The sequence below is a fragment of the Anopheles marshallii genome, chromosome 3 (assembly GCF_943734725.1).
Source record: "Anopheles marshallii chromosome 3, idAnoMarsDA_429_01, whole genome shotgun sequence".
Lineage (NCBI taxonomy): Eukaryota > Metazoa > Arthropoda > Insecta > Diptera > Culicidae > Anopheles > Anopheles marshallii.
The window spans coordinates 329,267-348,016 of record NC_071327.1 but is presented as its reverse complement, the minus strand read 5'-3'; the positions used below and the strand labels follow the sequence as shown (position 1 = coordinate 348,016).

Genomic DNA, 18,750 nt, shown 5'->3' with positions numbered 1-18,750 from the left:
AATTTTAAAAAAATTCGTTTTTTCTCTTCCACATCGCCATCTGTATCGTGTCATTTGTAATTCCTGTTCATTTACTTCCTTTATCCGTGCTCCTCTTTACCTTTCTATCGCTACGATTCTACTCTTGCTCTGTGCATTTGTCATTCAACGTGCCCTTGCTCTCATCACCACTATCTCCCGTCTAAACACTCGACGTAAAAAGCCAATAAATTCACTATGTTGCATATTCCAGAGGATCAGTCAAACAATGCTACAAACTCCGAATCCTCGTCGTCGGCCGCCAGCATTAATACGGTCGTGCTGGTCGGTTCGCCGCCGAAAGGGTCCGGAACGAATAATTCTGGAGCACCGAATTCGAAACCAAGATCAGTAGTAGTAGCGAATCCTAACCTACCGGCCTGTGCGGAAAATATTCCGCTCGGATCGTATGCTACCACCTCCTCTTCGAAGAACGCTACTGCTACTTCTGCTAATCCCACCAACAACGCTACTTCTACTTCCATCGCCACAACTATTACTACTATAACTACTGCCACTTCCTCTACTGTCACTGCTAGTATGGCGAATTCTGTCACTACCAATTCCTACCATGCACCTACGATCGTTTCTTTTGCGGGCCACACGCAGACCAACTCCTTGACAGCTGCTATCTGCTCTACGTTCGTCAGTACTCCTGCTGCCATGTTCACCTGTTCGCACAGCAGCACTTCCTCACTAACGAGCATCGGTTCCTGTTCTCCGAGCGATGCGTACGTTCCGCTTGTACCCGTGACCGGCGGTCGCAGTACCAGTCCCAATCAGCAACCTATGTCCGCCGTGGCTTCCGGTGGTGTTAGTGGTGCGACCGTCTATGTGTCTCGGGGTAGTTTAATCGGCTCTCCACGTCTCGGAGTGACTGCTCAGTCACCGAGCTATCGGCGAATGTCGCTCAAGAAATCCACCACCGAAAGTTGTGGTGGTAGGACGGCGAAAATGGAAGCTCCTAACTCCTCGCCGTTGCTGTCGTCAAAGCAACGAGGAGGTCAGACATCACGTCACTATCATCATCAGCAGCAGCAACAACACCTACACGGCACTGCCATGCTTCCACCAACCGCTTCCTCCCACCTTTCCCATAATCATACTCTACTTCAACATCCCCATCATCATCACCATCCGTACCTTCACCATGGCACACAAACACCATTGACCTCCTCAGTAGTAGCGACCAGTGCAGTAGGACAACCAGCAACACCAAGCTCGGTTGCTGGTTTGCATCATACTGCTTCTGGGGTGGTTGGTACTAGCAGCTGTAGCAGCAGCAGCAGGAGTAGCAGCAGCAGTAGCAGCAGCACGAGCACCATCGCCGTTATCAATGATTTTTCGTCCTCCTCGACTGACCATGGTACGCCTAAAATGTGTTTTTTTGTTATCTTCTATTTCCCACACATATGTATACTGTTTTCAATTTCCTTCGTCACAACTATTTTCTTACGCTATGGCTATTTTCCAGAAAAATCTCTATCATTCCTCCTCCATCATTTCCATCTCCATTTGTTCTCACGTTTTAAGGATGGTATATTTTAATGTTTTGTATCATGTTTTGTTTACATATTTCATTCGTAATTTTATTTATTTTGCTACATTTTCTTTTGTCCGTTTTTTCTCCGACATTGCCGCCTTTACTTTCATCTGCATTGGCCTCTATGTACTAAAAAAATAAATCATCGTGTATTAAGAAGGAAATGTACCACAAAAATGTCCAAAAAATGGAAAATGTACCAAATGAAATGTCCAATATGAAGCATTCGGTTTATGAGTTTGTCCGTACATAGTGACTCTTGTGCTTTTCATTCTCATCTTCCGTTACATCCACCGGTCGGTATCTCTTCAACTCATGCTATCCTTTCAACTATCCCTCCACGTTACCAAAATTTCCTGCAGAGCAAAATCGGTGAAGTGCGTTTTGATGGACAAAATTTTTTGCAGCTCAAAATTTCTAACCTCCTCAATCTTTCGCGTTTACCGATAAAAGCCAATGCCTAATCATTCTTGTTCCTTGTTGTTGTCAATTGTTTTGTGCTTGTGCTGTGCTAAACAACTTGTTATATATTCGAGTTATATATCTTAGCTAAGGAAAAAATATTCAAAATTTTTGTAGCACACAAAATATGATCAACAGCACACTGCAAAACAGACCACAGCATATTCTAGAGAACGTTTGGCTGTTAACAGTTATTTTTCGGATCATGAAGTGTACATTTCGACTTCAAGAATCAAAACCCTCTTTACACCCGTGTGGGGATAACTGGGGGTTGATGGATTTCGATGTAAGGTTAGCTGTTTATTGTTTCTGGTGTTTTTTTTTTTTTTCAATACTGTTCTACTCCAAAATGTTACATACTGAGTGTCACCTATGATGATGTTGTCATTACGGCCGATCGATAACCGTTAGACAGTGGTGCAGTTTTTCAGTAAAATTTAGATTTAGATAACCAAATTACCCCCTTAGAAAACTTACATGGTTTCCTACATTCAATATACATTTCCATTCCAGCTTGTATGCTTCTATCCGATAAATGTTGTTCATCAACCTAGAGAGAAATAAGAGAAAAAATAGAGACTGAGCTATCTCATAGCTCATCAATGAAATTCAAAGTTTAAAAGTATAAACTAATAAATTAGTCACACTCAAGCGTGACTAATTGACCGCTCCGCAGACAGCTTAAGATAAACAAATCAACAAAAAAGTTTAGTTTAATTTTCAATTTGTATTTTGCTTAATTACTTCATAACCATGGTTGCAGTAGTAGGATAAGCTAAGCACCGGCATATAATAAAGACAACAATAACAAGAGAAAAAAACCCGCAACGAACGCCCATAATGCTTGTTAGCTGTTTGTTGCTTGAGCAGCTTGCTCCGTAGTAGCATGAATTATTGATGTCCTAGGGACTGCTGTATTTTGTGCAAATCGGGGTGTTTTTTTATCGCCCTGTTTTGTTGAGCATATGAACGAGGGAGAGAAGCAAGGTTAAGACAAACATTAGTTGATCATAAAGTACGAACCGTGTTGTAAGCTACCAGACACAATAGATTACAATCTGGTAGATGGAAATGTTTCGTCGATAAGATCAGGACAAAATAGTTTATGTAAACGAAGCCATCGGTTCTTTCGGCCCTTCTCGACAACATATCTTCGGCGGGAACTCAGCAATGCTGGTGGTTGCTGTTCTGTATTGAGCTTGTACTTTTCGCCCGTGGTTTATTTTTGCGCTATGACTGTACCCATTTAATGTGTCGTGACTAAAGGACTTATAAGTTGTCTGATATCTTTTTGCCAACATATCGGGAAGATGTTTCTAGATGTGAGTGTTTGTATATCGAATGTTAATGTAGGGATCGAAGGACCATCAACCGGCGTGTGTTTCGCTGCTAGTAGAATCCTACTAACAACACCTCTCATACCGTTGGCAACATTATTGTGCACCTTTTGTACGTTTTTGGCTATATTTTCGACATTCAAAAATGGTTTTTGCCAATGCTTCGCCTTTTAATTCGTTCACAAGGATAACGTGTCAGTTTCGACGTTCAGACACTCATTACGTTTCAAACGTCTGGTATACTTCATATTGTATTGCATGCGGTTCTCAAATATCCCTTATAATGATTGTGGGATATGAAACATTCCCGTGCTTTCTGATTCAATACACAAGCGTCAGAATATCCACAATTTGCATGCAGCCTTAAGTCTGTTCTTTGCCTATATTCTAGCCGTGTAGTTAGAGTTGGTCTAATGGGACCAGTTTTTGCATGTGTGTGTGTATTAAAATTACGTTTTTTCTTATTTAAAGTACGTTATGCTTTACACGCTTGCTTCCTCATCAGCATAATCACATTTATCATCATCTTCATCTCAGCCTACAGTTGATCGCAGTACAGTGTGCAATCAACAATGATCTGACGACAGTCATGCAATACAGATAATGTGAATATATAGTTAAATCACTCTACCAAGCGAACGAAACATTTCAAACTATCTTCAATCCTGTACGAAACAGTGTCGTACGATGTATCGGTGTAAAACGAAAGAGATGTTAAACAGTGCTATATGTAAAAAAAATATATCAACTCACCATTTGGGGTACATGTATTGCAGTTTTAGTTCTAGTGGGTACGAGTTTCTTGTTTGCTGTACAAGCCGTTTTCTCTGTGCCGTTGAGGTGAAGCAACACATTTCTCATAGACGTTCATATCATCAAAATTGCATACGTTTCTGTTAAAAATAAGCAGTCCGGTTTTTCATTATACAATTTGGCAAATTAGTTATGTCATAGCTACGTAGTTTCTATGATTTCAACATAAATAATATGTTTTTCAATTAGCTTAAACTTTGTACAAATTATTTTTTGTGAAACATTTCCAAAATTTACCTTTTTATCATGACACGTCAGTACTCGCTCCAGACGGTAGATGGACACAACATATTATCCTAAATTAAAAGATACGAATGTAATGAGAAATTGTTTTGCTTTTCTTCTCTTTTTCTCCCGCCAACAACAAATGAACTGAACAAAACGATGTTGTTACACTTACGCCTTTCCGAATATTGTACAACTGGCTCAAAAATACTATCGTTCCGATCCTTAAATAGGGTCTGCCATTTCGACGGTCAATACGTCCACTGTTACGACGATGGCGACACCGATGACAGCGGCGATGATGATGCTTCCACCATCGCCCTCTGCCTCGATGAGTAAATTCCACCATTACGCCAGTACACGGCAAGGAGGCCGAGAGGTACCGGGTAGCGGTATCACTTTCAGCAATCTGTTGGCCACCATCACCAACTCAATCGTTGGAAGCGGTGGTGGTGGAGGTGCTAATAGTGTTAGTGGATGCGAATTGAGGGAAGGTGGGGGTGGAGGAAGTGGAAGTTCTTCCGGTAGTAGCTTTTCCAACTTTTCCTCGTCCAAATCTTCGTCCTGCTGCTCCTCGACGATTAGCATACAAACCGTTACCATCCCGCCAATGGGACCACCTGCTCCTCCTCTGCCACCTCCACTGCCGGTAGCACAACCAGCCAGCAGTTCCCTTCGTGGGGTGCGGCGCCATACGCGCAGCCTTAGCCACCATTCGGCCAATGCAATCTACCTCAACAGTGCAAAACCGCTGCGACGATTGCGCAGCACGTTGCGGCGCCATTCCGTCTCAGGTACGGCTAACGCTTTTTTTTCGTTTGTTTGGTTGTTGTTTGGTTTTGTTCTCTTTCTCTAATTCGTCTATTTGTTATATTATTTTCCGGCGTAAAGCTATGGCAACTTATTTTTCAGTCGTTCAAAATTTGTGCTTTTAATCTTTTTGGGAAGTTTCTTACAATTGCTATTGTTGACCATTCAACATGCGTTTATGCTTAAAAGTTTAGTTTAACTTACAAAAAAATATCTCGTTCATCACTCACTGCAGTATTGGGTGGGTCTTCTCAAAATGTAGTGCAAAATGACTAGTATCCTCCTCCTTATCGGCACAACTATTTCAAACGGTCCGAGCCTGTCGTTTCGGGCTATGTTTTACTTAATTTAGCCGTAGCTAGATAATCAGTCCTGCGTACGTGGGATTGGTCCGGATGAGATTTTGTCCCGGTCCTGCCGTTGACTAGTATGGTGGCTACATATTATTATTATCAACAATTTCTGTCATTATTGCAAGGCCTTTTTCACTACCTGATAGTATTTTTGATAGAAATGGTGCATGATAATGTTTATTACATATCATACATTCTCTACATGAACTAATTTTTATATTGCTTAGCAAATCACATAATTATCTCTTCATCAAAAGATAAATTTTTTACTCTATTCCGAAATCATGTTGTCCGTTACGGTGTGCACCTTGATACCAATTAGAAGGAAGCATTCTCATGTCAAGCCATTACCAAAAAGGCAAACATTAAGACTCCGATAACCGGCACCAGAAGAAAGGGCCAGACACATTCACTTGTCTGGATGAATATGGATGTTATGGGGATGAATGGATGAAGTTATTTCCTTTACCGCCTTTTCCCGAACGAACGGATGGTCAAAAGGGACGAATATAACGAAAATTAATTTGACCTTTAAGCAACTCCACAATCAGATATTAGTAGAATAATACAGTATTGTTGATTGGTACAGAAATGCCCGAGGAAGTGGATTAAACGAATTAAGTTTATGCTCACGTGGAAAACCGCAGTATCTTTTTCTTATTTGTGTTAAGGAGAGAGTGACCAAATTAAGGGTAACATGCAGAAGTGGGAAAAGATATGATTGTCCGTTTCCACCACATCCCCTTTTTAACGGAAGAACCACATTTAATGATTATAAGAAAGTACTTATGATCGGAATTGCCCATGTGAATCGTACCGCTGCGAAATCCATTCCGGTACGCATCAATAATGAACAGAGCAGTTTTTCCTCGGTGTTTAACACATTCTACATTGGCATGTTATTTATATTTAAACTAGCTGCCTAAGAATTTTTTATGTCTGGTGGTTCAAATATGTAGACAATTATAAAAAAATGTGGAGCTAATTTAATAACGTATTATTGCTTCTCAATAGTCTTATTGTACTATTTCCGCTAAACGGTTTTTTAATGCTAATTTCGCATTGGGAAGAAGAAATGGATTATTTATTATATACGTGTTGCAATTCGTGTATAAAGCCACCCATCTTCACTCCATGGTATAGAGTCCACACTGTGATTGAGATATTGATATCTTTCTCTTGACAAAGATCCTTCGTTCGACTTCAACGAGCGAACAAGACACGCCAGAAGATTAACTCGAGGAGCTCTCGTGTGCTCTATTTAATAATAAATAGCCGGTTTTAAAACTTATTCTTTTATACGCCTACAGTACAAGGCAAGTGGCTGTAAAGTTTGCAAGTGGTGTAGTGTAAATACATTTTTGCAAATCAGCAAACCAGCTAGACACACGCCACAACACCCAAATCATAAAGTTATGCTTTTTACGAATAACATTGCTAACTGATTCTGCAAAGCAGAACGCAAGTTTCACAAGTAGTATTTACTGATTAAGTGAAGCTGTTTTTTGTTTAAATTTGACATTTAGAAGAGAGTGGGTTTGTGATTCATTGTTAAAAACCTATTAATGAGATGCCATTCATTGGCGAAATGCGAAAGCATTTATCTATTTTTTTCTTATTTCTCTACTATATGTTTTACTTTTTCATCTCGCCTGTTTGTGATCCTTTCGGTTCGTTTCGTCATTGTTGCAGATTTACGCAGAAAATTATGATTCTTTCCAAGCTAAAGCTTCACTCCGTTTACTACCCACTGCAACCAACTGGAGCAAAACGCGTACCAAACGGCTCCCCGAAGTGCATAGCTTTACTACTGTATCTTAATTAACCATTTTTAGTGTAGCATAAGGAACTGTTAGCTAGAAGAGCAAATAGTTAGCTAACTCACTGTGTGTATATACTGTATCATCGTACCTGAGAATTAACACCACCACATACTCCAATAAAACACTCCGATCATCAACTCTCCGGTGTAGGGTTGGATTCTTGCTCACCAAATTGAAAAAGATTACTAAGGGAAGGAAACCAAAACGATACACACATTCGAACGGAAATTTAGGCAGGGTGTATGGTTCGTTTCGAACGGATAGAAAGTCGTCGTTGCTAAATAAGAACTAATGTAAATGATCATCAGCGTGAAAAAGTGTTGAATAGGCAAAACTATTTGAAGTGAAAGAGCCTTCTAACATGCGTGTGGGCACCCTGCTGTAGCTGTAGCTAGGGCAAGTGGATCTTGCTGACATTTGGTGGACTAATAATGTAGTCATCTAATTAATAATCTACCGTAAAATCGACGCGACGTCAGCCGATAAAGTGCGATGGGAATGGATGTAATTAAATATTGTGGCACACAGTAACGGCAACGAACCGGCCGACAGACGCGCTGGTTGAAGTTCTTGTACCGATGAGAAGATCATCATGTTCCTCCCCACGCTACAATGGGCACTGGAGAGCGGACTGAGAAACCATACACACACCGGGGCTAATGTCGGACATATTGCGGTTGGCTGAAATACGAACCTCATAAAGATTATTTATGGGACCCAGGACCTTCTCGCATACGCACTTGGCGTTTGCGGGAACCCATGCGAGCGTCCATTAAGTGAACTTTAGTGGCAGGGAGTTGGATACCGCGCCGGTGCAGTGATGCAAGTAATGAAAACGAAAACGGAAAAAAGATAATCACGACCACACCATCGGATGGCGCTGGCATGAAGCAGCAAAACACACATGTATACGGAGAGCAAAAGACAGAAAAATGGAAGATAAAAAACATCCACATCCACGTCTAGGTGCAAGGAACCGCGAACGATAATCGTAAATTTCCACCTAGTAATCACTCCTGTTAACTAAACTAATTAGAGTAGAGATAATCAGAAAATCTAACCATTCGCTGCCTCCATTGTGCGTTGGGTTCAGTAGCATACCACAATTCACGGACAGAAGGTCGGGTGTTCTTATGAGAACCGGAGAAGAGTCTAATGTTTCGGTGCGAAAGTTTCAGCCACAGTGAAGGAAGCATAGTATAAGAAAACACGATGATACACCTTACCCGGTATGATATGGTGACACCCGATAAGGGTAACTTATCAGCCAATAGAAGAGCAAAGGTAGCTACCTGAAAAACCGTACCTTACACATTGAATCTGTTTTTTCAGAGTAGCCACCCCAAACGCCAACCTGCTCCATTGGTATCCGTGCGTGAATACTGTCGATGTTCCTTACTGATACAAAACTTACGTGCTGTATAAAGCTTTTCCATGGACTGAAGAATGTTTTCTATTTGTCTGCCATGTTGGCAGCAGCATTATAAACTTTACTGACTAGGGCCTCAAACTAACTTCTTCGATTTATAATCCTGCTCATACTACCGCTTCCGCCTGTAGCACTAACTTTCTCTAACCATAACCAATACTGAAACCGTTGTACATACATCCGGACATAAGACACACAGCATTGTTTCAAGACTTCCTAGTTTGACATCAAAAAGGATTTAGAACTGATGAATAAACAGTCATTCGAATTTTCTTGACAAGTATAAGTAACTGTATTGGCTAATTGAATAATCTTTGGAGTCTAGTACAACATCTCTTTAAAGTTTGCTACCTATGTCCATAAAATGCCCAGTTGCGATAATAGACTGTCCAAAATGCGCTAGTTAAAGGTTGTTCCAATTTGGTATTTTTAATTATTATAATTATATTTTTAATTTGGTATTGCAAGAACGACTTGACTACTGAAGGACATTGATAACCCTCGAACTTCTCGAATTGACACGATTTCAATAATGCAACGCATTATGCTTCACCTTTATGTAAAGAACGTCATGTGCGAAATGTGAAGTATGAACGTGACATATTGTACAATTTTGTGAATATTGCCCACAATTTTGTACATAACCATCTTTTGGGCACTTTCCAATACTAATCGCGCTGTTCTACCGGCGACTTAGTGAATCCAACACAACACCCGACACATACTCAAAAACACACCCAGCGAAAGAGACCCGTGTGTACTATCTTCTTTTTACCCTTGTTTGTCTATCCGCAGTTACATCCGCATCCTCCACAGCCGGGGTAGTGTTCCATCAAAGAGCTTTATCATTGCCAAGCGCTCCCATGTTAGGCCATTCTCCCCATAGCAATACGAATCATTTGGGTGCACTCCATGCTACTGGTAGTAGTGTCCGGTCGTCCTCCCAAAGTAGCGTTTCTGCGGCAGGCTCTGGGCAAGGTCCGGGGTCGACCGGCAGCACCAATGGGCAGCAGCATATTGTCACCCTGTCGGCATCTCTGTCAACATCATCTGCGTCTTCCACCGGGACGATTCAGCCGGTTCACCACCGTACCCGTTCATTGCCCCTGACTGAAGAGTCGGCCACTCGAGTCACGAACGAACGATCGGTAGGGCATAGTGGATGGTGGCAGCAACAGCAAACGCAGCATCATAACCATCACCACTACAATCATCTCCCGTATTCCCAGCAGCAGCACTACGCGTCATCGCATTCATTCGCCAGTGCAACAAGTTATCATCGGAAGGCGTCTTCGGCGTATTTACTCACACCGACGCTCACCGGGGGAGGTGGCTGGTCACCACCAGTGTCGGAAGTGTTGTGTACATCGCCGCAGCGCCACCAGTATGAATATTCCCCGGATTCCTGCAATACCCCATTCGCGAACCTAGTACCATCGCGTAGCTCGATGGAAAGTATCATCGAGGATCAGCGGTACCTGCCGATGGATCTGAAGAAACCATTAGTACAGGCCCCACCGGTTGGCGGCCAGAGCGATAACGCTTCGTCTTGTCCGGAGAGTGGTCAGGCAGGTCAGCTATCTCTCATAAGCCGTCTGTTACGCAGCAGTAATCTGCAGCAACCTTCCGCTTCACCTTCATCGTCACCATCGACGTCGTCGTTGTCCGCCGGCAAGATGGGTCTGATCGGGCTGAAGATGGCTATGATGGCGGATGGTGGCCGCACGATGATGATGGGTGGTGGTTCGGCCGGGTCCTCTTCGAACTGCTACACCGCTAACGGCAGTGGCTGTAGTTGTAGTAGTCCCTCGTCACAGTGCAGTACCAGTAGCAATTGCATTCACGCCATTAGTAGCAATACCACTTCCCATAAGAGCACGAACGGTTCCTCACCGGCAGCACTGCGGCGCCCGATCGGTGGCCGTACTGCCAGCGGTACGATCAGCAGGAGTATGTATTTTGTATTTCATGATTTGCATCTGGTTTCTGTTCTCTCTACTCTCTTGTATTTTATTTATGTTTTATTTTCGTTATTATGTCTTGTTCTGTTTCTTTATTTCCATTTTTTCATAATGATTCTTTTTGACAATGTGTCTTTGCACTTTACGTATTTTATTTTGTGTTATGATTTATTTATACTTTCCATTGTTACACTTGTTTTTTTTTCTTACCTTCAAATGACACAACGTACATTATACACTATTATACATCGAACACACACAACTACAATTAGGGTTGATTACTTTTGAGTTAGTAGCATCTTGTTTCCCTATTTTATTTGTTCTTCTTCGAAATATTCATTTGTTCAAGTTTATGTTCATTTAGCAGCATTAGTACGGCAATTTGAATCGTGTTTATTAGAATGATATCATACTCCGTACAAACCTCCGTTTCGATTTTTTCTTATTTATTCATAATTTTGAATAATACATCCAATCATCCGTACCGTGAAACCATGTGTTCGGCTTAAAAGAATGTTTATTTCCGCCACACTGTTTATTTAAATAATGTCCGTGCATCGTCCTAATTGGATTACAGCGCCAGTACAAAGTGCCACCTGTCAACCTAAACCTGCAAGCAATGAATTGAACTCATCTCCCGTGATAATCGATTTGGCACATTGTTTTATAAATCCAATCCAGGCTATAAAATCCGAACCAAAGCACTCGGCTGGGTTGTCCACAAGAAGGATCACGCATGAAAAATTAAACCTATCGAAACAACTGCTAACTGCTGATTCTCCTTGGAACGTACTTATCGTAATCGAATTATCGGATTTTGGTCACATGTGAGGAGGGTGAAGGGAATAACGAGCAAGGGAGGAGGGGGTGCAAGGGAGGAGGGAGTGCAACGGGTTTGCCATATTGACCACAACTACTTTGATTACATACACGATACATCGTTACGAGGAAAGATAGCTTTGGAATGTTCATAATCATAGATTTCACAAAAACCGCACCGTATATCAGCGCCATTCGGCTTTATCATCGCTCTTAGAACATTTCTAACATCACAATCCGCTAGCGCTCTCTGTTGGATAAGTTTGAATTTTAAACACAAAGGGGCCACAACAAAATGGAAGGCTAAGCACCTGCACACCACAAAACATTTCTTTCGATCGTATTCCTTTTAATGCATGACAACACGCTCTTTCCTTTGTTTGCACACGCATCCTACGCGTGTATCTGCGATAAACAAATTTAGTACTGTAAGATGAATAGAATAAGTTATGTTTTTAGTTTTTTTTTCGGCTACAAAAGCTACTGGTTTGCAGGGGGATATTTATTTCCTTCGGACTTTTTATATATACCATTACTTTCTTTGCTACCAGTTGATTTTGTTCAATTGAAAGGAACTGTACCCAGATTCGCAAACATCCCATCGCAATCGTACTAATTAGATTTTTATTTTATCTTTTTCCTTCGATGCCATCTGTGATGACTTTGTCCCGAATCGCAGGTGTTTCTATTGCGCGCGATCGCTCCGGCAGTCTTCCATCGCGAAATCGAACGACTAGCGAAACGATGCCACATCAGCAGCAGCAGCAGCAGCAACAACAACACCAGCAATATCTTAACCAGCAGCAGCATCATCAGCTGATGTTAAACAGTGGTGGTATGCCACCGCCTCGCATGATCCCGAGCAATAATCGGCCACACTCGGTGCACATCAGCCATAGCCACAGCCCGCCAGTCAATTCTTCCCCGCTCAGCCCGCCTCCACCCGCCACCTACTCGACCGGTTCGGATGGGTCCTCTCTCAGCATCGATGAGTCGACGGACAGCTTCATCACTGGTTCGCTAACACCGGACGAAGGCAATGGCTACCCTAAGGTCATTAAGTGAGTGGCTACAAAGAACAAGTGCAAAGTGAATAATAAAACAACTCCACGCTTCTCTAGCTCACAGCTGAAGCATTTTGAGACAGTCGCTGTAAACATCTTCTCCATTTGACCCCCCATTTCATTCTTCTTTGCAGTCAACTCAATTCCGGCTGCTCCATACCGGAGGAAAATTCGGAAGAGTTCATCAAGGACTACGGTCATATAGATTTGCGTGCCGGTTGCGGACTTTCACAGCATGACGACTTCGCGATACCCGTAAGTATCCTACGTATGTGTGTTTGGCCAGCGATTCCCGTTCGTTTCCCAGCTCTCACGGCAAACGAACCAGAGTCATGGAAAAGCGACAGTCATTTTGAAGGAATAAATCCCCCACAAATCGAATGTAATACCACATCATGCAAACGAAGTATTTGTGCCTGGCATCTACTATCGCTGTCGACCGGATACGTAGGGCAGCGATTTTCCAACGAAAGCACAAAATTCAATAGTTCGATTCCAAATTTGTTCCCTTCAAAGACGCACATAGAATTGCAATTGGTTTTCTGATACTTAATTGGTTCCGTTTTTTTGGCTCTTTTTCTTCTGAATTCTTTCCAAAATTCTATGTACCTCGGTATGCCACGTGATCGTGTTTCGCTTCCCACTCGACTATACATCCGTTCCGATAAATGCAAAAATATGATTATCAATCTGTTCGCGGGACATTTTTGGGACAACTATCGGAAATGAAATGTCAACCCCCTTTTTGAAATCGTTATACCATATACCCAACAAAATCATACCCATACGATACGGAACGTATGGCGTGCAGAATCATCACACTACTGCTAGTAGTAGCGCAAGCAGACACGGCCACTATCATCAAAATTCCCTCTCGCTTCCCATATCGCAGGCGACGCGAAGAGGAGGCAGTCCAGCCCCTCCGTCCACGGTCGGTTCGGTGGAGGGTAGTGCATACATGGAGATGTGCAGCCCGAGTGGCAGCTCACCGGGTGATCCAACCGGCAGCTGTTACATGGCAATGTCACCAGTGGCAGACTTTTCGCGAGGGTAAGTTATATATGCTTCCAAATAACGTTGTGTCAGGAGCGTCAAGCTCAATTACGACCGCACGAGAGCTGCCAGCAAGCTCACGTGAGCAGAGTACTTGGGTGTCAGGAAGAACTATTTACTGAAGCAGAATCTATTCTTTCTTGTTGCAGGTTGTGTTCCAGTTCTAGTGCCCATAGTCGTACGTCCAGTCTAGCTGAGGATATGGTCGATGGTGCAGGGTATGTGCCGATGAGTATGTCGCGTGCCATACAACCAACCGAAGAGTATGTTCTGATGGATCCAACGCTTAACGGCGGCGGCAGCAGTCGACTCTCAAATGCAACCAGTGGTGGTGGAGCGGGTAATAATGGTGGTAGTGGTATTGGCGGTGGCGGCATGTCTTCGGCAGCATCGAGCTGTAGCATAACTTCCGGAACACCTTCGGCTGATCTGCGCCTTTCGCTAGAGAAAGTCCCAGCGTACATTGGGCAGAGTGACGATCACGAGGTAAACGATCGGCCATTCCGAACGTACTCGGTGGGCAGCCGGCCAGAACTCATAAAGCGTAAGCTGCGTGTCGAAATGCTTAGCTCCGGCGAGAGCTCTGTGGGTGGATCGGGTGGTTCTGCTAGTTCCCGGCAGCGCGCTTTCTCCGTCGGTTCCCGTGCCAAAGTACCGCGCTGTTCGGATGTGTACAAGGGTTATTCGGCAGCTCCGGTTATCGTGTCGTTTGCCTCTACCAGCTCGCAGGGAAGTATGCTGGAAAGCAGCAACAATAATAGCTCGAGCAGTACGAGCAGCATTTCGCATGCGGGCAGCTTTGGTGCCTCGATTGGTGAGAATCTGCCAATGGACGAACTGGCATCTGGTACCATGGGTAGGAAATCGGGTAGCGGATCTCTTTTGACCGACGGCAGTGGAAAACCTCCGTCGCACGGTTCGCACGGTCGAATGAGTGATTTGATGGAGATCGACTACTCGTCGCCGCGCCAAGTGAAACCTTCCACGAGAATAAGCGAACCAGCCGGTATGGAGGATTATCTCGATATGTCTGGCAATATCAACAACAACGAGGAGGATCGGCGACCGATGAGACCACAAGCTTCCGTTTCCGGTTACGTCGAAATGCGCCCCGGTCGCTTAAACTCACAGTCAGAAGAGAACGACTATTTGAACATGACTCCGGTCGCTACCGCTGCTACCTCCCGAATCGGTTTTGACGAACCGGACTGTCCGGGAGTTGGTTCAACCAGTTCCCCTATACAGATAAGTTCATCACGCGAAGTCACCGGCCCCGCAGACACCGCGGCTAGTGGAAGCAGTGCCGGACAGAATAATAACTACCTCGAAATGTATCCCCGTGCACTAGTTAAAGAAACGAACCGGGGCAGTGCCACCACTACGCAAGTACCTTCAGAAGATTACCTGAATATGACCCCGTTGATGATCAGTTCGGTCGGAGAGGCCAGTGGAAGCGAGGAGAAGATGAACACACATCAGCACGGTGCTGAGGACGAGTCGCTCGAATCATCGAGCGCACCTGACGGGTATATGGAGATGTCTTGGAACAATGGTGTCGTGACCACCGTGCCCTCGTCTTCATCCTCGAATCCTCGCAAGGACAGAATCGTGCCAATTAACGCGGAAGACTACATGAATATGACGTGCGGTCCACAGCTGGAAGATGCATCCCGTGCATATTCTGCACCCATCACCATACAACCGAGCCCCGGCAAATGCCGACTCGACCTCAGCGGTGAATCGAAGGTGGAATCGGGAACTAACATCCCAAATTACCTACCTCTTGGACAGCATCCGGATGCACGAAAGTCCGTACATCATCCGCACGTTGCACCAGCGACTATTGTTGCGTTACAGCAACATCTACCACTGTCCGCGCAAGCACCCATCCAGACAACCACTGGTCAGCAGAGCGGTTCTATTGGTTTTAGTCCCTCGAAGCCGGCAGAAACACCCGAACGGTCACGCTGTGATTCGCGTGACAGTGGCATCGTTACGCCGTCGGGTAGTCAACCAACCATTTTTCCTTTTAGTCCAGCTAGTCCCACGAAACCGTTCACACCCGCCTCGAATCATGAACATGACGTACCTAAGGTGGAGCCACTGGAGGATCTTAGTCAAAACTATGCCGAACTAAGTATCGGCCGACAGCAGCTCCAGCAGCAGCAAAATCAAGTGGACATGCCATCACCAACGATACGAAAGCTTTCCACGGGAAGCAGAGGATCTGGATCGTTCAACAAGCTGCATTTGCCGAGCGCTAGCTTTGGACAGCCAGACTACGTGAACTATTGTCCAAACACACCGCCTGTCGATGGTATGAATGTGCAGCTAAATGTTCAACCACCATCACGAAATCGTTTCGAGGACGATGGGGCTGGAGACTACGCGCTGATGAATCCGGCAAGTTCACGAAAGCTTTCCACTACTTCAATGGGAATGGGAACTTTAGGCGTACACACTTCACCTCTCGCTATCACGACTCTGGCTACGGGAAGTTTCCCAAGCACAACTGACAGCGTTTCGCCACCGGTGCTGGTGGCACGCAAGTCAACGTTACTACTCTCCAGCCCTCAGATGGGCTTCAAACCAATTACCTCGTCACAGGACGCGGAATTGCTGTCACACAGCAAGCTACCGATGGGTTCAGCTAACTCACCAAAAGCACTCAACCTCGCACGGCGCACGGGTGAGCCGGTCTTCTCATTTACCGATCAACACCAGCACCAGCTGCCACCGTTGCAGCGTAGTATCTCTACCGGTACGCGTCCAAATAGTGTCAACAGTGAGTTGATCGGTAAGGTTGGCACAATTACGTCCGGTCCAACTGGTTGCACCATTGCTGCCGGTGCCGGTGTCAGCACGAGGCCAAACTCGGCCAACAGTGAACGGCTTCCCGTCATATCAGCTACCTCATCGTCTGCCTCGTCCACGTCGACGTTGTGCGAAAGCAAAAACCAAAGTCCTACCGCCTCGAGCACGGCCCTCGCTACAATGGGTTCGTCCTCTACCACTACCAGCCCCAGTGTGCCCGGATCCCGCCCGGATTCGGTCAGTTCTATAACCGATCCGAATATCGTTTCCCGTCCGCCCTCGGTTAGCTCGGAGCGCGAGCTACATTATGCTAGTCTCGATCTGCCACCTTGCAGCAAGCAACCGCCGGTCGCTTCACCGTACGCTCCCGGGACGTTGATGCTTTTGGCAGGCAATGCTAGCGGCAACAACAACTCCAGCAACAGCAACAGTACCGGTGGCGTTACGAAGATGGACGTAGACGAACCGTTACCTGGGTCGAACGAGTCGCGCAGCTCGTTCGACGTAACTAATTCCTCCAGTCCTAGTCCCAGTTCGAGCGGGTGCAATCTGCACCAACAGCAACAGCAACAGCAACCGGTACGATGTGCCGCCTTCACCTACGCTAAGATCGATTTCGTGCGATCACAGGCACAAAAGCAGCATCAACCACCGGCGGGTCCGGGATCGGCTGGTAGTACCGGAAGCGGTGGCACCAGTACACCCCAATCATCGCAAGCGTAAGCGTTATCAGCGATAAACAGTGTGCGTCTTTATGTATTATGTGCCACGTGATTTTGCTAATCACATATGTTGTATTGGTTTATCTTTAAAAAAATGTTGTTTTTTCCTAAACAGAGGATGATAAAACCAAGAAGATACATTCGCCCCTTGTTCATTAGCAAATAGCTTTCTAGACGCATCTTGAAGCATAGAAGACTCACGCAAGTTTGACTGAGTTCGGTACTGAAAACCGTTGAAGGACAACATTGAAGGGAAGGTGTAGGACGGCAACATAATACTAGCCACCCAGAGCGAAATAAATGTTCATGATATCACGCAGATATTTTATCTTAGCATCTCTTGTTGCACTAATGAACTGAACGGCCTTTTCATCAATGATTCCAGCATTTGTTAATCGGCCAGCTTTAGCAGTTGTGAAACCCTTTTGATATGTAGCAAACAAGCCCATGGTACCATTAAGACCTTGAACTTTAATGGTTCTCAACGGACCAACCACCTCACCCTCGATAACCTTTATAACACTGGAATTCCCGCACTCCCAGTTACCATTCTTGTCGCGGAAGAATGCGCGAACTTCGATTTTCAAGTTTAAAACAATTGGTATGTCGGACCGAAAGCTAAAGTTAGCCTCCAAAATACCAAAATATAAATTTTTGAACACGGTAAATAAAGTAGTCGCCCGCGGAAAGTTAGCGTCAATTAGCTGGGCTTTCCCGGACAAATCACGTATTGTCGTCACGACGATCGTCTCCATAGTGAAGGTAAAGAGGAGTTCGATATGGTTCGTGGTGAACTGAGAACGGATAGAAACATTAGTAGTTGTCATGATCGATAAGTGAAAATCATTCATTGGTGACACATCCTTGACTTGTGCACAAACTGCAGTCGACGCATAATTATAGCAAAAATGTTACAATCCGTTATACTGCACAATTTATTAAAACGATTTCGTTTTTAACAATGCTTACAACATGTAATGTAATGTAATGGGATGCAATGAGCGACTGACTTTGCTTCTTATCTTGCCTATTAAACGTTTCTCTTCTATCAACGTGATTGACGATCACTCAGCAACAAACGCATAGTGTTCCTTATCGTGGACTTTTAATTACACCTGCACTGAACGCATGCAAAAGTAAGAGGGTGGAGTCTCTTAATTAAAGCTGATTTCCTTGTTACCCTGATTTACGATCTAACGATATGTAACACCAATTTATATGTATGCAACATGCGTATTTGCTCTTCCGAAATTACCTCCGGGAGCAGCGTGTTGGTGATGATTTATTGTAACATTAGATACACAAGCTGAAGAATCACACAAACACAAGAGAAAATTATGAATGAATAAACCATTCTGCTATAACAGTGTAACTTATACAAGGGACTCCTACACTCTAAAGACCATAGGAAAATTTATCGAAAACTGCCAATAAACTGAAGGAAAAACAAACAAAAGAAACGAAGTGAAACAGCAAGAGCTGAGCAGTGCAACAGCATATGAAA

At 44.2% G+C, this 18,750-nt stretch overlaps 1 protein-coding gene across 1 annotated transcript in view; it reads left to right on the top strand.

The window, feature by feature from the left end:
• Positions 1 to 17,247, top strand: part of LOC128711177 (pneumococcal serine-rich repeat protein) — a 115,595-nt gene extending 98,348 nt beyond the window's left edge. The window contains exons 5-10 of the mRNA XM_053806041.1: positions 233 to 1,384; positions 9,609 to 10,763; positions 12,273 to 12,654; positions 12,792 to 12,912; positions 13,550 to 13,707; positions 13,860 to 17,247. Coding sequence (XP_053662016.1) covers positions 233 to 1,384; positions 9,609 to 10,763; positions 12,273 to 12,654; positions 12,792 to 12,912; positions 13,550 to 13,707; positions 13,860 to 17,247 — 6,356 coding nt within the window. The remainder of the gene's footprint in view (positions 1 to 232; positions 1,385 to 9,608; positions 10,764 to 12,272; positions 12,655 to 12,791; positions 12,913 to 13,549; positions 13,708 to 13,859) is intronic.
• The last annotated feature ends 1,503 nt before the right edge of the window (positions 17,248 to 18,750 follow it).